Genomic DNA, 19,599 nt, shown 5'->3' with positions numbered 1-19,599 from the left:
CTACCTCAACGGCTCCGTCAATCTTCGTTCGGCCTATGGGGGAAATCCCAATCCCTCACAAAATCAACTCTGCGGATACTGCAACGCTGACTGGGCAACCATACCGGAGGATCAACTATCCATATCAGGTTTCATTTGGCTTTTTGCAGGGGGGGTTGTCGCACACGCTGCCAAAAAGCAGGCGACACATGCGCTCTCATCCACAGAAGCCGAATACATGGCCATCACCCTCGCTGTTCAAGAGGGACTCTGGATTAATTCCTTCTTTTTATTTCTCCTTTTTCCTCTAATTAAACCTACTACCCTTCACATAGACAATACCGGAGCTATTTCACTTTCAAAAGAAGCTTCGAATCATTCTCACTCAAAACACATAGACGTCAAATTTCATTTCATTAGAGAACACATAGACTCCGGCCTTTTTTTACCCTCTTGGATTTCGACACACGATAATGTCGCCGACATATTCACCAAGGCTTTGCCCCGTCTCTCTTTTACGCGCCATCTTTCCGGCCTCTCCCTGTTATGTCGTTGGGGGTGTGTTGAGTTCCAAACGACAACTCGACAACTGCCTAGACTCTTGTTATTCGCACTCCGCATCTCTGGCATTCTCTATTGGTATTCTACATAAATATATATATACAGACCGTACTCGTAGTCAGGACCTCAGCAATTCTGTCCCCGCTGAGGTATGTTCGTCTTCTCCCTGTATACATAGAATTCTCCAATTGATAGTGATTCTGTCCCCGCTGAGTCATTTCGTGAACTCTCTACAGGAACGACTGTCTTCCTCCTAAATGGTATGCCTAGGGGAGACTACAGAGGTTGTGACATTCGGACAAATACATGTATCAATCTCTCAGCTGATCGAATTCGAGGATACAGCTTGGATACAGGTAGAGGAGAGGTTTTTGCTACGAGGTTTAAATGAGGAACTCGAGCTATATGATCTAGTTAGTCTGGATGCTCCTGGTGAGTTAGATGAGTCTTTGGACATGGACACTTTCGAGGAGTCTGTGCTGACTTCGGCACCATGATTTTTGGGATATAATTTATGTATTTCATGTAATATAGATACACACTATCTGTATAAATATGCCCTCTTCGCTTTTTCAAAACCCTTGCCTCTGAATGCTCATTATTTTGAACTGCAACTGTTGACACTGCTGCTCGAATGTCCTGCAGGGTGAGACCGGAGTTGCTCGGGATCTTTCGGTGCCATAGGTACCTTGGGCCTTGCCATCGTTGTCTGGGGGTGCCCTAGTGCCAACGGCGGTACCCAAGGCACTTCCACCACTGCCTGGCCATCCTCTCGATAGTGAGCCTCCATACAAAGCTTGTGAATTGAGACCTGGTAACCTACGATACCAGGAATGTCATGGTAAAAGAGTCCATACGAAACCAGCATTAAAAGTGCCATTCCTTGTGTACTTAAGTACTCATCTTATCAAATTGTATATGTAACACAGACTGTATAATAAAAACTACCCTAATTAATCCCTTTTGTGGGCTTTGCACTTCTAGTGTGATAAAAAGCTAATGCATGGTCCACAGCGTCAAGAATGGGCTTCATTGCCTGATGAATACATTAAACCACAGAAAAACATTCTGAACGGTAGCAAACTCACGACCTGGACGCGAATTGAGTCTACACCTTCTACCTGTGCAGTTCTGACGAGAGCATCGACTTTTTCGTGTGTCTTACCCAAATAGCCAGCCATTTTAGCGGCCTTTGTTGCCTTCTGTGCAGGTGTGGCGGGAGCTATCGTCTGCGTTTCCGTCGAGGGAGGATAAATGGCAGACCAGAACTGACGTAAAAATTCATTGGCAGCGGTTTGACACGTCGTTAGTTGTATGAAAAGGTCAGGAGGCATTTCATCTGAAATATAAGGGTTAGGCGCCAGCGACACAAACAAAGTGAAAATCTTGACTCTTCTTGGATTTTACATCTAATCGCGAAGCAACGTTTTGCGTCATTGAGAGAAGGGCAGCATCGCCGGGTTTACGCTCAAGCTTAAGCTAAACATGTAAGCTGCTTCAGAGAGCAAGACATATAACAACAGAAGGGAGAGACTGGCCTGGTTGAGATTATATTCCCAGCTCACTAAACTATCTCGTGCTTCCTTAAATATTGGCCGAACATCAAAGGCCTATCGATAGTTGTGTCAACAGACGATCGAGTGCGTCACAGCAAATCCTTACCTTCTTCCTTGCATCTTCCACAGCGGCTGCACTTGCCATCTGGCCTTCGAAATACCGCTGACGATCTTGCATTTCCAAAATAATACCAACCGACGTCTCGGGATCATGCAAGTCGTCGAGGTCTAGTTGACCATAAGCATCCTAACAATGCATTACCATGATAACCACTGAATTCTTGTGTTATAAAGGCACACACGTTTCCGCCATCATTTCCATTCACACGTCGCCGCTTAGCTGGAGGTTTGTCACCTCTATCGGAAAAGGTTATAGCCGTTGGTCATGAAATATTTTTGATACTTACAATGCAGAGTTTAACAATCTCTCAGAATGTTCGTTGAATTTTCGAATGAGGGGAAGGGCACCACGCTGTCTACCCGGCTGCATAGTGATGTCCCTTTCGTTACCAGTCTGTAAAGATTTCGAATCAGTTTGCGTGCAACGGGGTTATAGACGGGAGTAATAACCTCTCCATGGTCCTCCAGCGTGGCACCAAGATTAATAAACAGATCGGAAACCTCGTCCCTTGCACGCCGAGGCTCCAACTCTAAAAAAAAGATAAAATTTAAATAGTAAAAATATTATATGACTAGGACACACCATCATCATCCTTTTCCAAATACTTATCAAATATTGGGTCTTCTTTAACGACGTGCTGAGCAGCCGACGAACGAATAGATGCACGGTGGGCATTGAACAGCTTGGATTGAAAATAGCGCTTCCAGAAATCCGCCTCGGACAGCTTGATTTTCAACAAGACTTAACAAATCGTAAGATATGCATAGTTGGTATGAACAGCATACTTTATTTGGAACATTGTCGTTGTATGCCTTGGCTACGACGGGGAACTCTTCAAAAATGTCGTGTACAAGTTGTGGGGTAATGACAATCTTGATTTCACCACCCTCTACGGTTTGTGGACGAGGGTCTACTAGTTGACCAGGACGTCCTTTTCTCTGACTCTCAGTAGCTGATTCAGCTAGTAGAAGATGCTTTTATGCATAAGTATGTTAGAATTTGATGCTAGTGCATGACAAAGGCACTGTACTTCTCTGCCCTCCCAAAATTCAGCTTCTGTTATCTGACCACTCATGACTAGCTCTCGATGCAGGGATGCGAGTTCTGGGTTGCCCATAAGGACTTTCTTGCGAAGGCGGAAATCGCTGGCGGCATCTGTTCCAGGTAGTATGGGTGTTCTACGATCACTAGAGACTGAAGGGGCACGTGAAGTGGATGCTCGCGAGGCAGATGCAACAGCAACAGGAGGTCTAGGGGTAGGAGCTTTTGAAGGAGAGGCTGACGAAGCAGCGACTATGGGGGGAGGGGCTGCTGCTGGGTTCGCAATCGAATCGACTGTACTACGGTTGCGACTTATTATATTGGTAAGTTCTCTCTTGAAAGTCTCGCGCTCGGAGTATGCTACCGCCTGAGGGGCAGTGAACGTGAAATTATGACCGTTATCATCGTTTACAAGACCTAGTTTCAACCTGACCTGAGCAGCACCCTCCTTACTGCAGAACAGGGCTTTTTGTGATATAGTCGTCAGCAGTGTTGGCACCGCAGCTATCGCCACAGCAATTACTCAGAGACTTACATGTCGCCTCATGGTAAGGAACTCGCACTGAAGGAACCTTCTTTCCATCCTGTGACCATTGCAGATGTGTGTCGGTGAGTTCGAGTGTACCAGGAGCTTTCTTGTAGGAAGCTTTGGCCGTACACACGTTGGTAGGCATGCTCGGTGGCGCACTGAGGGAGGATGCGCGCGTTTACTACAAAAATTGCTCGCAGGATTTCCAAACACAGCAGCCTTGCTCTTTTCGGTCACCGAGGGCCGAGTTAGATTCATATCCGATCATGATGCCTCATGAAAATAAGAAAAAGCTTCACTAGAAACCACATCGACACCAGCATTCACAGCACAAGGACATGGCCTCCAATGTGGAAAGGCAACTGGTCGTTTTTGACTTTGACTGGTGAGCACAAAAAATATAGACCCGAGCTCTGCTAAGATATCTTGCCACAGGTCTATGGCTGACCAGGATACCGATCGATGGATTTTTGAAGTCCTTGCGCCAGATATTCGCAGAAAAATGAAAACTCTCAAGGATGACATCCAGTGGACTGACTTAATGTAAGAGCTAATGCTAGCCAGTTGTTGTGCCACTCGTTCATAGTATCAATGACAAGTGCTCAGTCGCTGGAAGAACTTCACGGTCGCGGGGCGACAAGAGAACAGATAGAACACACTCTCAAGATAATGCCCTTTGTATGTTTTTATCCTTACCCGTTTCTTCATTTAAACTCATCTACACGTACCCCTAGCACCCTGCAATGGTTCGAGGTGTAACAAAGCTCAAGGAAGCTTCGAATCCCACAACAACATTCTTCTGTCTATCAAATGCCAACTCCGTTTTCATATCCACGATCCTCGAGGTCTGTGCCTATTTTATGCTCGTTTTTGAAATATCGTCTAAAGCTGTCATTTATTCATCAGTCTAAAGGTCTCCAGGATCTCTTTGAAGAGATCGTTACAAATCCAGCCCACTTTGAGCCGTCAGGCCTTCTCAAACTTCGTAGAAGAGTAGACCCTGCCGGCCCACAGCACACCTGCCAAGTTGGCTGCAGTCCCAACATGTGCAAAGGTATGATATTGTGTCGGATCCTGTGTTTGATAATATGAACATGCTCCTCAGGCGAGGAACTGGAAGCCTTCCTGAAAAGACATCAGCCTGGCTTTGACCGCATCATCTACGTGGGTGATGGAACTAATGACTTCTGCCCTGTATTACGATTAAGAAGGCAACGCTTTCCCCTAAGTCTTGCTGTGTTTGATCTGATAATTTCTTCTTCTTCTTTTCGTCTTCCCAGTCAAGATATGGTTCTTTGTAGACGTTTCCGTGGCCTAGAACGCCGCATTGCGAAAGAAGGGGAGGTGGAAGGACTCAAATGTCAAGTAAAATATTGGGCTGGTGCTTGGGAAGTTGAAGAAATATTTGGGAATTTGTAATTCAAGGACCACCTTACCAACGTTTCGACATCAATGTTTCCCTCTATAGTTGGATATATAACCAAGCCAGAGTGGTTGAAACGGATATATACACATCCTTTTGTTGCCAGGAGACTACATTTGCGACAAGATACACAGTACTCGCTTGGACGTATGGCGTAGCCTCAAGATAAATTTAAGCTCTGTCATCAGATGAGAAAACAGAAATTGAATGCAGCAGAGACACATAAAGATGGCTGTAAATGGTGTTGGCAAGAATGAAAAAGTGGCTTAAAGGTTGAGAAAGGGATTCCAGAACAACAATGTATTGAGCAGCAAAAAAAAAATTGGGGTGCCATAGTTCATCGGGACCAAACGTCCATCCCGCTGACCCTCCTAGCCTCTTTGGTGTTTACCTGACCTTGTTGGGGGGCCTCGTTTGCAGAGAATGGGTTTCGCTGTGGCTGATTACCAGCAGCCGACTGCACGGCTGATGCAACGCTCGCACCATAGAAGGATGCTGGTTGCTGGGGCTGGGTTACATGCCTCGCGGCTGAGCTCGGGGCAGCATGCGCATGGGATGACGCTCCCGGACTAGTGTATGACTGATATTGATCAGGCTGCATCGGAACGTATAGCGAGCCTATATCAGTTCGACGATCCAATGAGTCGAATGGCGAAGCAGGAGTTTGTTGTGAATAAGCAGCAGGGTATCTATTTCCCGATGTCACTGTACTACCAGCATAACTCTGCGGAGGGCTCGTCACCATAGCGGGGGAGTTATACAAAGCATTCGCCGTTTCGCTCCTAGCAGCCGAGCGGACATTCGACATCACCGCATCACGGCGCTCATCATCGACCACGATCGTCGGTTGGTATGAAAGCGCCAATTTGGAACTCGGGGGAGGGTAGCGATTAGCTGGGTTAGCTTGTGCCCATCCCGTCAATCCAGAGGCGGCAGCTAACTCTGCCTGCTGTTGGAGATATTCCAACTGAGGATACGGTTGAGCGGCGCTCGGTTTTCCTGCTTGCCGTCTTTCCCATTCGCGCATGGCATCATCTCTATTCAAAACCGGTGTCAATGCATTCCGCCCGGCGATCACATCCTGATTCATGTGTTGCAAGCGGGCAAGAGCGGGAGGAATAGCATCCAACTGATGGTTGATGGTGTTCGCCCTTGCCCGTGCACTTGGATAATAAGAGTTGGAAGGAGGATTCGGATTACCCAGGTGGGAGGGAACAGCCAGAGCCCCGGTGCCTGATGGATACTGTGAAGGGTTCAGGGTTAGCTGCCCGGCTGAGGTTTGATTTGTCAACCCTCGCTGCGTGGTTGGGTTCGGCGCAGATGGATAACTGTGGTGCCCCGGAGTAGTGTAAGTGGACACAGAACCATCTTGAGAGCCAGAGTAGGATGTTGGTGTCGGCTGCGAGCCCTGTTGGGTCATGTACGGGTTGCGGAATGCATTGTTAGCGGCCTGAGTTGCGGCCTGTGCCTGGGCCGTGTAAGCCTGGTGCTGGGCGAGATGCTGATTGTACGATGCTGCATCTTGATAGGCTCTTGTACCTTTCGGCTGGGATGGTAGCAGGCCTCCATAGGGCCGCTTGGGGTCTGATCCAGATCCGGAGCTGGATGAAGACGATGAGATTTGTGGAGTGCTCTGACTATTGGGCTGCAAAAATAGAGTACGTAAGAAATTGAGAGAGTAGTATATTCCAGAATGTCGTACCGAGAAGGGCTTGGTAAAGTTTTCTCCGGTGATGAATGGGTGCATCCTCGCTTGCTGCGGAGACCACCTCTCTATGGGGTTCAGGTTGAGTAAACCCTGACAGAAATCGATGAAAGAAGCCCGATTGTTGAGTTCTGTAGAAAAGAGATGAGCTACCTGCAGCAAACCAAAATTCACTGGAAATACCTTTCTCCATTTCATGTCCCTGGCGAGACGACGATTTGAACGTCGGCATTGGAGCTGTGTTGATAATTTCAGGCAGCGTGGTAGCTTTAAAGTACTGCTTTCCAGGCTGCTCATTTGTGCCATGTTCACGGGAGTATTGCTCCAAGCTCTTGAGTCGATATTTTTTCTGGCCGTACACATCAACGTAAGAATCAAAGAATTGCTTGGTTTGTTTCCCCATGTCCAGCATGTACGTTGGAGGCATTCTAGAAAAACAATTGATCTCAACGTTTGATCGCAGTATGCCGATATGGTGATGCAGGAAACGAAGTAACCTACCCAAGCATCTCTACAATTCGGGTAATTTGATTATACTCGCTGGTTCCCGGGAATAATGGCAGCCCGAGGAACAGCTCCACTGCGATGCATCCCAAAGACCACATGTCAATGGAAGCAGTGTACGGAATGCCGAGTATGACTTCTGGTGAACGATAGAATCTAGACTGGATATACGTATACACCGTTTGGCGCTCGTGGCATGCTGAACCAAAATCGATAACTTTGATCTGCGGTGATTGCAGGCTAGATATCAATACAAATGTTAGTAATCGATGCAATACCATGGTACGAATCACGTACGATTTGAGAAGAATATTCTCGGGTTTAAGGTCACAGTGAATCAGGCGTGCTTCTTTCAGAACAGTCAAAGCGTCAAGGAGCTGTGCTGTGAATACTTTAACAAGTTGCGTGCTAAGGCCTTGGAATTGGTTTTGCTTGATGAGTTCGTAAAGATTAGAGGACAGCAACTCGAATACAAGGCAAAGATGGTTCCGGTGTATGAACGAATCCCGAAGTCGAAGAATGTGGTGTTCGTCGTGAGGGTCACATTGGTTGTTTAACTACAGGATCTTGAGATCAGAATTAACAATACAGCAACTATTGACATACCAGCTCAAGAATAGTAACTTCCATCATACTTTGATTAAAGTACGCGGGCTTGTTCTTGACAACCTTCACTGCCACAATCTCGTGGGTTTTCATGTTCTGACATTTTACCACTTGCCCGAACGTCCCCTGGCCAAGGATGTCTAGAATGAGGTAACGGCTATAAAGTGGTCAAAACCCATAACAATTGTGCCACAGGAACTGGATTGACATACTTGTGACCGTCTTCAGTTCCTAACCAATCATTGACGTAAAGGATATAATCGTAATCCTCGTTGTCATATCCGTCATTGTGAGAAGGCTTGCTTGGCTTTGTGAGCACCCGACGCGGGTTGTGGGTTGACTCATATCTGAATTGCGGGTTGCAAATGTGGTATGTATCCAAGATATTAGTTGTAAGTTGCCTGAGAGGCTGAAAATAGCAGCCATTAATTAATGGGTACAGAGCAGTGCAAAAGAAAACATACTGATAAGTAGACCCCACTGGCATCCATGCGCCTTCCAGGAGGTTGGGTATTGACGTATGGGCGAAGATCGCGAGGATCACGCACTCTTCTGAAGCCAGATGCACGTCGTCGCTGGGGGGGTGCGTCCACCACCATTGCTTGCTCCTGTCCGTAGTACGGAGATGCCGGACTGTGGGAATGAGGGTAAGAAAGGGGAGTGTTAGGAGTTGAGGCGGAGTTCTGCCGAGGGGGCGGTTGAGCAGACAGATGAGTTTGATTTTGATGCGATAAAGGCTGTGGACTAGCGGAGTCCATCACATAAGAGGGATAGGCAGAAGGCGGCTGTAATGCGTTTTGAGGAGTGTACGGTGACGCTACTGGCATTGGTGGAGTGGATGTTTCTGCTTTGACCTGGGAATGAGTGCGAGAGTGCGAATGGTAAGCTGAAGAAGGAAGGATCCTCTGAGGATCAGAAGTGCCTCCATATGGATAAGAAGAGGCTGCGGTTGTAGGCGAGTATTGGGATTGCTGCGAGTAGGAGTCCAGCAAGGTTCCTGTGGTGCTGCCGCCACGCAAAGGCGATCGACCTGCGCGCGATGTAGAATTCGAGTCATGATGGGTCTGAGACCTCTTGGGCTGGTTAGCCGAGCCAGTGTAGTACATATCTGAGTAGGCATCGGCAGTGGGCGATGCTGTATTGCTGTTGTTAGAAGCACCTGAGAGAGACTGAGAATGATGGAATGCGACGCTGGGTGGGTAAAAAGAAGATGGCTGCTGAGATTGGGAGGAATTCATCTGCCTTGAGCTGGAGACATTCTGGGTGTCGACGTTGAAGGCGCCCTCTAGATCTTCTGGCTGATGGTGACGGCGGGCCCTAGAAGCAGAATTTGCGCCACTAGCCCCACCACCGCCCAATGACGCGCTCCTTGCGAGCTGGCTGTGGTTGGTGGAGAGATAAGAGGGGGGGCTTATAGCGGATTGCTGATCCTGTTCGAGCAGCTGGGATATACGGGGCTGACGAGAGGAGCCAGGAGACGATTGATGTTGAATGGGGGGTAAGCGCTGCGCAGAAGACGCGGCCAGAGCCTGGGGCGGGGGTGGAGGGGGTGGTGCTGGATAAAGATAAGAGGCCTGAGCAGCAGCCTGGGCAGCCTGTGCTGAGGACGAGAGGGGTTCAAGGTGGGCCTGGGTTTGCCAGCGAGGGAGATCAAAGTCTTCGTTTGTACCGGTCATGTATGCCAGTTCGGGTTCCGACATGCTCTTATTAAAATTGGTTGGTCGAGAAGGCAGCACTCGTCGCCGCCGCCTGTTTGTCGTCGTCGTCGTTGTGAGCGATGAACAGGGCCTGATGTGCTTGTCGTCGTCGCAGCTCAGGGATGGAAAAAGAAAAGGGAAAGCTCCCCCAGCAGCCAAACGTAGTGCCAAGTGGCGAAAGCCGTGAAATGACACACGCTCTACGGGATTAAGGGTCGGCAATCGATCCTCGCCGCACACTTTTAGAATAGCTGCTATCTATTTCTCATTTCCTGGCCTGGGATCGCAGCTTTCGTATATCATACAACGTTCATGCTCTTATGCATCAGCTAATCTATTATCATCTTAGGAGCTCGCTCTATTCATCTGAGACATCGCCCTCTCTCCAGTCAAGGTTTTACATCGAGCGGAGAACAAACCCGGTTGCCAATGAGCTCCGCATCTATTCTTCACCCATCATGTGGTTGGAAATGATCCACGAAGGCTTACAGAAACCCCCATATGCATCGCATACAGGTGCTTGGTCCTGATGTCGTGCTCTTTACCGTGCCATTCGCTCCAAACCTGCCATCTATCAAGATATCGACTCCACAGCCTTCAGCGTTTCAACAATCCCCTTCTCTGCGTCGAGAAGTAGCCGTCCTTGCCCCATTGACAGAAAGCTCGATGGTATATCAACCGATAAAAATATTTGTTTCCCGAATCGCCGGGCTGTCGTCGTTGTCGTTATGCAGTCAGTAATGTCACGGACAGAATATATAGATCAGAGGTCACCTAGACGCTGTGCCATCGACAGTGCAATGTCAGAACTAGATGAACGAAACAGAGATGTCGCAGGTCCCAACGACGGCTAATTCACATCTCAGGAACGTATCAAAATGAAGTCAGAAGCGAAATATAATCACTCACAGAGCCATTGGGAGCGGGCATAGCACAAGCCCAGTCTCTGGCAAGAGTCCCTTGTAAAGGCGCTGTCTGCGCATCTTCAGGTGATCCTTCAGTGGTGCCAATCCAGAGCATGTAAGAATCCACGAGAACAGTTGTGCGCAAAGCTAAAGCAGGCAAAGAGGGATCAGACGCTGGAATGTACTTTGTCTGAACACTGATAGTAGGCCGCGATGGTTCTGCCATGGCTGTATAGGAGGACCTCAACTTGGCAGTGAAGTTAGATGGCAAGGGGGTGTCGCCACAATAACTTGTTACTCGAATATACTCCCGCTTATGGTCGATGCCCCTCTACCCTTTACTGATTACATTTCCCTCTTTCCTCCACACGATCTACCTCTAGTCTATCTATCTTCTAATCTATCTTACCATGTCTTCTCACAATAGAATAACCCGTTTTGCGGACATCGCAGACAGCGACGGCAAAGTACACTGTCGTCACGGAGATGAGGTCTTCCTCAAGACCAGTCGCACTGAAACAAACCCAGAAAGGTGAGCTTCAAGTCTTTTTTGCTCTCAACTAGTATATCTTATGTGCTATCAGACAATTCTACTCTTGCAATAGGCCAAAACGCTGCGGGTTTTTTCGTGCGTTCTACATTTCCTATAATGCTGCATTGCTGATGACGCTGAAAAACAAGACTGGAATGATGAAATCGACTACGGGGGTTATGATATCTCAACACTACATGCCAACTCAACACCAAGTTCTTCACAGCCGCTGAGAACCAGCATCATTCGCTCTCCGAGCAAAAAGAACCCCATGAAAAGAAGTCCATCTCCATCCCCTCTCCCCAGCCCCTTTTCTTCATCCTCGACCTTAGCAGACACACAAGTTGGCCTGGGCTCGCAGACAAGGTCACGCATGACGCCGGGTCAACAAGCGCCCCGACATAACTGGCAGAATCGTTCATCCGACATTAATGCGAGTTTCGCCTCTGGTTCTGGACTTCCCTCTAGTCAACAAACTCAGGTGCCGTCCCAGTCGTCCGACTTGGATATGGGTTGGGATGATGCATTTCCGCCCACGCAGGACTCGAGCGGCTCTGGCCTGTCCTTGTCTGACCATGAATTACCCATGTTTGTCGAGGAGGGAAGAGTTGTGAAGAAACGTAGGGTGTCGGAAGATGAAGAAGTGGTCATCGGTAACGACGAGGGTGGAAACGCCATGTTGTTAACACCTCCGATGTCGTCTCAGCGACAAGGTGGAAATAGTGCTCAAGCCAGGTTTAGCTCCAGCGAACCAATTACGAGACACACTGGGAACGGACTTGGCAGTTCGCAGTCCATGGCAAATAAGAACGCGGTCAGTGATGGATCTCGGTTCGGCGGCTGTTATGCTGAGCAGTAAACTGAATGTTACCATTGATTTTGCCGTAGGATAATACTTTCCGCGATCGAAGTGATGCTCTTCGACCTTCGTCGCAGTCACAAGACACGAATGCCCCCGGCAACACCGACCTAACACAGGATACCCTGATAGCCAGCATCAAAGCTTTGATACCCCGAGCTGAAACGATGGAGAGGCTTCTTCGAGCGAACCACCGAAGTGAGCAGGTCAAGCTGAAGACCATAGCTAATCAGCAAGGGGAAATCAAGCAGTTGCAGAAGAAAATCGACCTGCAATCTCAAGAGATCACCCGGCTCAAGGTGTTATTAGAGGCTAAAGACCAACAAATAGCAAAGTCCTATGATGAGAAAGAGAAGCAAGTCTCTTCGTCCGCTTTTCCCGGGCGGGCCATTAAGCTTACTGCCTCCGTTCTTTTTTCAGATTGAGAGATACCATCCGTATTCGTGAGGAGGCCATTGGAGCTCTGAACGCGCGCCGCGCGTTATAAATATGCGCATCGATTTTGATGCGATGTACGTAGATATCACCGATATTTCTTGAATGGGTTGACTGAAAGCATAAACCTTTGCACGCAGCTAGCGTTGTCCCGTGCTCACCATTATCTATCCTCGGTGAAATAATGGGATATTCACTAAGCAAATCTTTGCGGAGGAATAACCCCTTGTGTGTGGGGTATTGGAGCAGGGGCGATAGAGATGCCATTTACATTTGACATTCCATTTCTCGTCTTGTGTTGTGATTGGACCGTGTAATTGCAGTGTTAGAGATACCTCGAACAATGTATGTAGCTAAACGCGCAAGCTCTAATAGGGCCGTTTCGTACTTGTACTCACTAATGAAGTTCACCTTTCTATGATACACTGTAGACAAAGTTAATGATACGACTGTAACGTTAGTAGTTAAAATACTGTAAACCTCAAATAATCCCCGAGCTCCACTCCACTAGCATGGATATCTGATTTGTGCATTCACACCACGCTCATGACCAAAAGCTCTCTATCTCCGCCATCATCTCGTGAGCTGGAGGATGTAGTAGCACTGAGGTATATTTGCCTGGTGATACCAGCGGTTTGCCACGTATCGCACATCACGAAAGGGTCTCCCCATAGATATCGTCGCTGCCATTCTCAGAAACAACAGGCAGTACCCTTTCTCCCTCGCGATACTAACGTCACCGTCAAAAGTCCAGTTCCTGAAACAATCCGAACGAGAAACAGCAAGGATGCAATGACAATAATGTTGATTAATAGAGGCACAACAGATTAAGAGGTATATTTACATTTTACAGGATGGGGAGAGAAGCACGAAGCTCGGCGGCCGCGAACATATGTCGTTCCCTTCGATAGGCTATGTCGAGCACCGACCCAGATCCGCGCTCGTGCCAGCCGGGTGATTGAGTGGTCGATAAAGCAGTCGTCTACCGCAAATCATAACACATCAATCTAACGTTCAGATGGAGATAACGCCCTTTTTTTCACAGTCCGGTGTCAGTGGCGAATCCCTTACTTGAACTTGAATTCAAAAGCGTGCTTGAAATATCAAGCAGCTGGGGCCATGGGAAGCACACACACACAAGTCACGGTAGATGATCATTGGATAATGGGGTAGAATTTTAAGCTCGTCCCAAGAGCAGCTCGACGTAATCTGAGCGTCCTTTCGCCGCCGAATAGCAGAAATATTCTTCCGATAACAATGGGGACGAAAGGTCCAGGGTACAAGTGGCGAGGAAGCCCTGCTTAACGATATAGCCAATCGTTGAACCTTGTGTCCGTCCGAGGACGATCTCAATAGATTTCAGCACGACTACCGCGTTATGTTCTTGACGGCATCTGCATGGTATTCATTGTATTCATGCCCCATCGCTTCTTGGCAAGACAACCACGTGGGGAGGCAGAACACTCGTGTATGTCATATCAGGAAATAAGCCAGCGAACTGCCACCATCCACCAGAATAAGGCGTCAGCATCATCAGAAAGTATGTATATGTATAGCTGCTCACGAGGACATAAAGCACCGGCCGCACCATGCTCTTTTTTTCCCAGAAGTGCAATAGAGACCAGCCATGAAATAACCGTTCAGCCTTCGATTGTTCCCAGATGACTTGTAAAGACTGCGATGACCGAAGCACAGAATGGACGTTGGGGTCCAGCACAAAGGCGATGACGGCCCTATGAGAGAAAAAAAACCGTGCGGAACCATCAATGAAATCAAAGAAGTCAGTCGGATTAACCGCATCATTAAAAAAAACCCCCCAACTGAGTGAGGAATGCGCTAACACCCCCAATGCAGTTTGCAAAAATCCCAGTGGGCCCGATTTAAAACACAAATTATTGAGGGCGCTCACCGAGTGCGGATGTTTATAGAAACTCTTGATACCCTCCCCCCCCGTTTCGCATATAACTTTGAACTGGCTCGGAAAGAATATGGGTTCCCAAAGCATGGCAATGTTCACGTGGAAGAAACTTTTGTGGCTCAACGAGGCTCGATCGAAAGGCACCGGAACTGGATTGCATACCCACAGGTTTATTTATAAATAAAATTAAAAAAAAGCGATAACGACCCTGCCCACCAAAAAAAAATGCAGGGTACAAAAACCCGCAAGAGGTGTGAACCGTATCGGGTCAGCCAAACGGCTTGACACAGAAGCCATCGTCACGACATTTCAGTCTCTTTGCAGAAATGGCACAATCAGGAACTGTAACGTACTGCTATTGTGGGCCAGTGGGGGGGGTTGCACACGGCTGTCGTAATTCACCATCGAGTGCTCAGATAACGACGAGTGAAGGTGTTGCTAGACCCGACCGGTCCGTGGCCATAGCGTCTCCTCTTGAGCTGCGCAGACTAGACGAGACACAGCGAATATCGATGAAGTGACAGCGACCTTTGAAAACGTCGATGAACCGCATGGTATGATGCCGGCAACTAGACGACTATGCCAACACCCGTGTCAAAAGCGTGTAAACCTGTGGGGAACGAAAAAAAAAGGACTGTATACAAGAACCACCCTACCAAAAGAGTTTACACAGCAAGGTTATAGTTATAGTTGAGAATCCGTCGTAGGTAGATAAAGCACTTACCGCCAACGCACCCGAGATCACCCTTTTGGCCTCGCAAAAAAACCGACGTTGACAGCCCGGAAATGAAAAAGCTGTCAAAAACACTCGACTCTGAGAATATGATAGATTATCTGATACATAATGTTTGCACGGCCGTCGTTTGTCGTATGGTAGTATATCCAATCTGACGATAGGTTACTCGGGCTCGAAACATCCGGCGTTGCGTGCTCTCAGCCTGCATGTCCTGGTCCATCCACGTTAGTCCACTGACACATGGTGCAGGGCGAATTTCAAAGATAGGTTATAGCATCTGCGACGATTCCAACAGACGGGACGTAAAACACCGTCGAAAGCTGACACGGTTCTCGAGACTTTTCTCAAATGGGAGAGGTGCAGATTCAGAAATGATAAGATCCAAAAGCTGACGCTCAGACGAGAAAAGCCGAGGAGTGAAAAATAGTCAAGGTTGAAAGGGTAAACGGGAGAATCGAAGAGCGTACGTTTGGTATCGTGTTAGGTAGCACGAACAGGCAGGGTAAAAAAAATAATGAATGTCCGAATGGCGGTCTCGAGCCTTTACGTTACGAGCAATACATAAGATGTGGCAGTGAGGCATATGCAAGAAGAAGAAAAGGAATGACGATAGACAAAAAGACAGTACATATGTTCAGTATGTAGTGGTAAAAAAGTGAACAGGTATCGAGACAGAAGGGGGTTACAAATGCTGGAAACAACCGACTAGCAGAACAATCTTCGCCACCAAAGGATGAATCTCGTCCACCAGTCTCCTCTCCAGTCATCGCCACGTTGTTTTGAACTGATCCACATACTCCCAGTTCCGAAACGTATTTCTTTGCCTTCCCCCCTCTCATCCTCCCCTTCCTCAATGTCTGCCGCACGAGCGCTAGGGGTAACAGGAAAACGGGGTAAAGGTCTCCGCGTGATAAAGGAAGGAAAGACAGTGATCAGTGAAAGGTATTCGGGGTTGGGAAGATCCGCCGAAGTCCAGATACGCAGGTATTCTTCTTCGGATTCTTCCATCGCGAACTCGGAACGAAGCGGGGCCAGCACTTCAATATCTTCGTCAGCTTCGTGTGGGGTAGTAGGGCTCATACAGTGCTCTACACCTTCAGACACCGAAGAAGACGAGAGCTGAGATATGGTGACGCCGGAGGATTGAGAAGACGCTGAGGGGAGGGAGTGTGAGAGGGCGGGAGGGGTGTCTAAAAATGGGTCACTGGGGGCTCGAGCACGTTTTCCGTGGGTAGCCATGGAAATGGGCGAGGCTTTCTGACCAGGCTCATTATCATTCGCTGGCAGGGGTTGCGAACGGGAGCGTGAGTGTATGGCAGGGGAGGTCGGATATGCACCGATTGAAGAAGACCCGCCTTTAGAGGATGGAACTTCTTCGAAGGCGAGGACCTGAGTAAAGAAGGACCATTGTTTTTGTTCAGCAAAATGTAAATACCAAAACGAAACTTTAAAAGACTGACTCCTTTGAGAACATCAATAGCTTCCAGCATGAAATTTTTTCCACTGATGCGTGGAAAAAAAGAAGGGAAAAAAAAAAGTGAGCATTTGTGATAGACTTGATGGAACGGCGGTGAAACGAGGGTAAGAATCGACTTACGCTGCCTCTTTGAACACAGCATCATCCAGTTCCCATCGTATGCGATTTCCTCCCGCCCCTCCGAGATGCTCCGGGACCACTTGCAGCCTCATGATCGCCCACAAAGCCTCGAAAAAAGGTGTCGTCCCCGGCATCCCCATCGTACACCAGCTCCTCACAAACCTATCCAACCGCTCCAACCTCTCCTTCCGCGCCACCAGCCCCCTCGGATCCGCACGTGAATGAGGCATGAGCGAGCCACCCGGCAGCGTGGCGGTGAGGTGCGCTTGGAATTCAGCGTGGCGGCGGGCATTGACGCTGGCGTGGTAGGCGGAGCGGATGGAGGCTTGTAATCGCGAGTAGGGCGCACATTGAGCTGGAGGGAGGTTGGCGAGTGTCTGGGTCATGTGCCGGCCCGAGGCATCGTCCTGGTTATAATACCTGCAATGACCAAAAAAGAACCATGAGCAACCGACGTCTGCGAGATCGTTACACACCCTAAAGAGGGCGGTGGGGGGTGAGAAAGACAAATACCATGCACGACAGTGTTCTGTGAACTTTTCGAGATCGCTTCTCGATACGCCTAAGGGGGTTACGGAACGATGACGTGCGGATGGGGGCGGGGTAGGCCCAGGACGTCCATTCCTCCTTCCTCGCGCCCTGCCGCCTGGAAATGAAGGAGACGTGGGGGACACCACGCCCCGTTTCGTTGGAGGACTCGTCGGGGGGGATATCACAGAGGAGGCGGGGAGATCATAAAGGAGCGTTTGTGTATCGCGGATGGGGTGGCTCAGCGCTGAGGGCGATTTGGAGGGGCTGTGGAAACGCAGGGTCGGGGGCGGGGGTCGGGGGCGGGGGGTCTCGAGGCGGTATACAGATCCTGACATGACGACTCGTATCCAGCCGGGACGTCGATGAGCAGGACGTTTGATGTCTTTTTTTTATTCAAGACAAAAAAAACACACACACACAGAGAGAGAGAAAAAAACTCTTGGAAAGAGTCTTTCAGGTGTAATTCGGTTTGCAGAGTGGGTGGGGTGGGACGGCCAGCGCTGGGTGTACGCTGCTGGTATCAACGATGAGGGTTCACGAGGAGGCTCGCTGCCGCTGACGACCGCCGCAAGGCAATAATATGACATGCCCGCGCGGCCCTAATTAGATCCCCGTCACGCGCACTCCGGCTCACTTCCCCATACGGCAGGTCCATACGTTCGTCCTCTCTCTCTCCTCTCCACGTCGTCATCCACGTCCTGCTCAGCGTCTTGACCACCCTCTCTCTGAAATACACATATGTAAGCCCAGTTTGAGCTTCGAAAGCACCGTTCGACTGGACGCTCACTTGAGTCACCCCGTTGCCTTTCTTAGTACGCGCTTAGGCAGGACCCATCATTTCCCAGTAAACACATCCCCGGGGGGGATTACGGCTTTGGATCACCGCACTGGCGCAAGACAAAGACGCTGAATAACCGTGGAATATGCAAACATAATAGCCCCTGTCTCCATGTCTGTGCTCGCAAAATGAATCGCCGCGACAATGTCCCTTTCTGACCCGCCCAACCACACCGCAACGACGGCTCAAACGCCCCGATCAGGTTAACGAACCAGTACACCAGTCAAGAGCGCCCGTCGCATACACTCGCCCATCACGTAGTCAGCCCCCCTGCTTAATACTTCTTCCATGTCCGTCATGTCCAGTGTTGACACTTTGTGACATGTCATTCTCCTAAAAAGTGGGTGCTGAAGTCGGCGGCCCCCTCCCCTTTTTAGAGGCGCTGACAAGGTATTCGAACTGCGCAGGCATGGCTGTACTGCGATCAAAGCAGAGTATGGACGTCACAATCTATCAAATGGGAGATCAAGATCCATGCTGACATCGACGCCTTCAAAGTCCTTGGATTGCATCTACATCTGCCATCTGTGTTTGTCAGGCATGCTTTTCGACTGGACTGAACTCGGCCGCGGAGGACGCGAATGCAAAAACATCACGTCGCAAATGCGACCGTTCCTTCGAGCGGTACACGTTGGGCCCTCATGCAGGATAATCCATTGATGCCCCTCCCCATCGTTGGCATCCATCGGACGATTCTGAGTGAGATGATCGGTGATCATTCAGCCAGCATTAATGGCTCGAAACGCTAGCTTGGGTTTTGTCACTGATCGTCTTTAGATCACCGACCTCGTTCCTTTTTTTTTTTTCTTTTTTTTTTTTTCCCACCCTGAACAGACACCACAGGACAGCACTTGTTTGTTACCAACGATTTCCACCGTTAGCGAACGTGTTTCGAGAAACCTAATTGGTTGCCAAGGACGGTAGGTTCAAACATTCTTATTGAGATTTTGTATTCTATTCTATTCTATCGAGCTGATTGGATCTGTGTCCTTAATTGGCAGAGCAGGTTGGATTGGGATTGATTTGTGTGTCAGTGTGTATAGGCTCTGAATGAGGTCGCAGTCGTGATCGCTTGTGTTTATTGATCTGTGCGCGGGCTCCGAGGGAGCATGATAGAAAGTCCCTGTGGCTGTTTAATGAAGAGAGGCGGTTGATGGTGAGGTAGAGGAAGATGAGGCAGAGAAGATATGAGGCTAACAAAGTGGTACGAGATGGAGGTGTATGTGGATAAAAACGAATAAAATAGAAATGGTAACGAGAACGTCACGAGGGAATGGAGCACGTGCGGATGGAGGGAGAGGAGAAGGGAGGGGTGTGAAGAGGGCGGGATTATTAAGATTAGATATGGGACGGGAGAAGCCGCAGACGGCTGTAAATAGCGGGAGCACATGCGGGAGAGAGAGGAGGGTGGGGCGATAAGGTTGGTCGCGTAAAGGATGTAGAGAAAAGGATGGCGTCTATGACGGTCACTTGAAGAGTTTGATCGAAATGTCAAAAGGTACCTTGCGGAAAAGGCGAGAGACGAT

The 19,599-nt window shown here is 48.9% G+C and overlaps 11 protein-coding genes across 11 annotated transcripts; 5 read left to right on the top strand and 6 right to left on the bottom strand.

Annotated features, from left to right (window-relative positions):
• Nucleotides 1-644: 644 nt before the first annotated feature.
• On the top strand, nt 645-1,112 carry SERLADRAFT_465147 (uncharacterized protein; the record flags this gene model as incomplete). The annotated part of the gene is made up of 2 exons (XM_007317323.1): nt 645-673; nt 739-1,112. The coding sequence occupies one exon, from the start codon at nt 798-800 to the stop codon at nt 1,035-1,037; it is 240 nt and encodes a 79-aa protein (XP_007317385.1).
• Nucleotides 1,113-1,397: 285 nt separating this feature from the next.
• Nucleotides 1,398-3,944, bottom strand: SERLADRAFT_465142 (uncharacterized protein; the record flags this gene model as incomplete). Its single annotated transcript, XM_007317322.1, has 12 exons — nt 1,398-1,576; nt 1,629-1,879; nt 1,932-2,019; nt 2,079-2,150; nt 2,203-2,343; nt 2,399-2,453; nt 2,504-2,610; nt 2,667-2,746; nt 2,800-2,941; nt 3,003-3,191; nt 3,248-3,723; nt 3,794-3,944. 12 exons carry the CDS (start codon nt 3,930-3,932, stop codon nt 1,490-1,492), a joined length of 1,827 nt encoding a protein of 608 aa, XP_007317384.1.
• An 84-nt stretch (nt 3,945-4,028) lies between these two features.
• On the top strand, nt 4,029-5,261 carry SERLADRAFT_465137 (uncharacterized protein; the record flags this gene model as incomplete). Its single annotated transcript, XM_007317321.1, has 6 exons — nt 4,029-4,172; nt 4,223-4,330; nt 4,387-4,465; nt 4,522-4,632; nt 4,694-4,841; nt 4,893-5,261. The coding sequence occupies 6 exons, from the start codon at nt 4,126-4,128 to the stop codon at nt 5,204-5,206; spliced, it is 807 nt and encodes a 268-aa protein (XP_007317383.1).
• Nucleotides 5,262-5,290: 29 nt separating this feature from the next.
• On the bottom strand, nt 5,291-5,846 carry SERLADRAFT_386883 (uncharacterized protein; the record flags this gene model as incomplete). Its single annotated transcript, XM_007317320.1, has 1 exon — nt 5,291-5,846. The coding sequence occupies one exon, from the start codon at nt 5,809-5,811 to the stop codon at nt 5,548-5,550; it is 264 nt and encodes an 87-aa protein (XP_007317382.1).
• Nucleotides 5,847-6,795: 949 nt separating this feature from the next.
• SERLADRAFT_361038 (uncharacterized protein) lies at nt 6,796-8,512 on the bottom strand (the record flags this gene model as incomplete). The annotated part of the gene is made up of 7 exons (XM_007317319.1): nt 6,796-6,855; nt 6,913-7,046; nt 7,099-7,343; nt 7,417-7,659; nt 7,717-7,976; nt 8,026-8,182; nt 8,238-8,512. Coding segments are annotated over 7 exons (1,374 nt in total), but the record flags the coding sequence as incomplete, so codon positions are not given.
• Nucleotides 8,513-8,793: 281 nt separating this feature from the next.
• Nucleotides 8,794-9,242, bottom strand: SERLADRAFT_465134 (uncharacterized protein; the record flags this gene model as incomplete). Its single annotated transcript, XM_007317318.1, has 1 exon — nt 8,794-9,242. A coding segment is annotated over one exon (336 nt), but the record flags the coding sequence as incomplete, so codon positions are not given.
• A 795-nt stretch (nt 9,243-10,037) lies between these two features.
• SERLADRAFT_465133 (uncharacterized protein) lies at nt 10,038-10,907 on the bottom strand (the record flags this gene model as incomplete). Its single annotated transcript, XM_007317317.1, has 3 exons — nt 10,038-10,433; nt 10,497-10,572; nt 10,632-10,907. 3 exons carry the CDS (start codon nt 10,851-10,853, stop codon nt 10,297-10,299), a joined length of 435 nt encoding a protein of 144 aa, XP_007317379.1.
• Nucleotides 10,908-11,762: 855 nt separating this feature from the next.
• Nucleotides 11,763-12,880, top strand: SERLADRAFT_465131 (uncharacterized protein; the record flags this gene model as incomplete). The annotated part of the gene is made up of 4 exons (XM_007317316.1): nt 11,763-11,973; nt 12,048-12,373; nt 12,439-12,530; nt 12,594-12,880. The coding sequence occupies 3 exons, from the start codon at nt 11,836-11,838 to the stop codon at nt 12,503-12,505; spliced, it is 531 nt and encodes a 176-aa protein (XP_007317378.1).
• Nucleotides 12,881-15,221: 2,341 nt separating this feature from the next.
• Nucleotides 15,222-17,570, bottom strand: SERLADRAFT_448251 (uncharacterized protein; the record flags this gene model as incomplete). The annotated part of the gene is made up of 4 exons (XM_007317315.1): nt 15,222-16,496; nt 16,568-16,610; nt 16,705-17,124; nt 17,218-17,570. The coding sequence occupies 4 exons, from the start codon at nt 17,568-17,570 to the stop codon at nt 15,813-15,815; spliced, it is 1,500 nt and encodes a 499-aa protein (XP_007317377.1).
• A 1,084-nt stretch (nt 17,571-18,654) lies between these two features.
• On the top strand, nt 18,655-18,822 carry SERLADRAFT_368665 (uncharacterized protein; the record flags this gene model as incomplete). The annotated part of the gene is made up of 1 exon (XM_007317314.1): nt 18,655-18,822. The coding sequence occupies one exon, from the start codon at nt 18,655-18,657 to the stop codon at nt 18,820-18,822; it is 168 nt and encodes a 55-aa protein (XP_007317376.1).
• Nucleotides 18,823-18,872: 50 nt separating this feature from the next.
• Nucleotides 18,873-19,599, top strand: SERLADRAFT_465125 (uncharacterized protein; the record flags this gene model as incomplete). Its single annotated transcript, XM_007317313.1, has 3 exons — nt 18,873-18,993; nt 19,075-19,202; nt 19,272-19,599. One exon carries the CDS (start codon nt 19,295-19,297, stop codon nt 19,490-19,492), a length of 198 nt encoding a protein of 65 aa, XP_007317375.1.

The sequence above is a fragment of the Serpula lacrymans genome (genome assembly GCF_000218685.1).
Source record: "Serpula lacrymans var. lacrymans S7.9 unplaced genomic scaffold SERLAscaffold_6, whole genome shotgun sequence".
Lineage (NCBI taxonomy): Eukaryota > Fungi > Basidiomycota > Agaricomycetes > Boletales > Serpulaceae > Serpula > Serpula lacrymans.
Note: the sequence above shows the minus strand (reverse complement) of the source record. Positions and strands in the feature narration are given on the sequence as shown.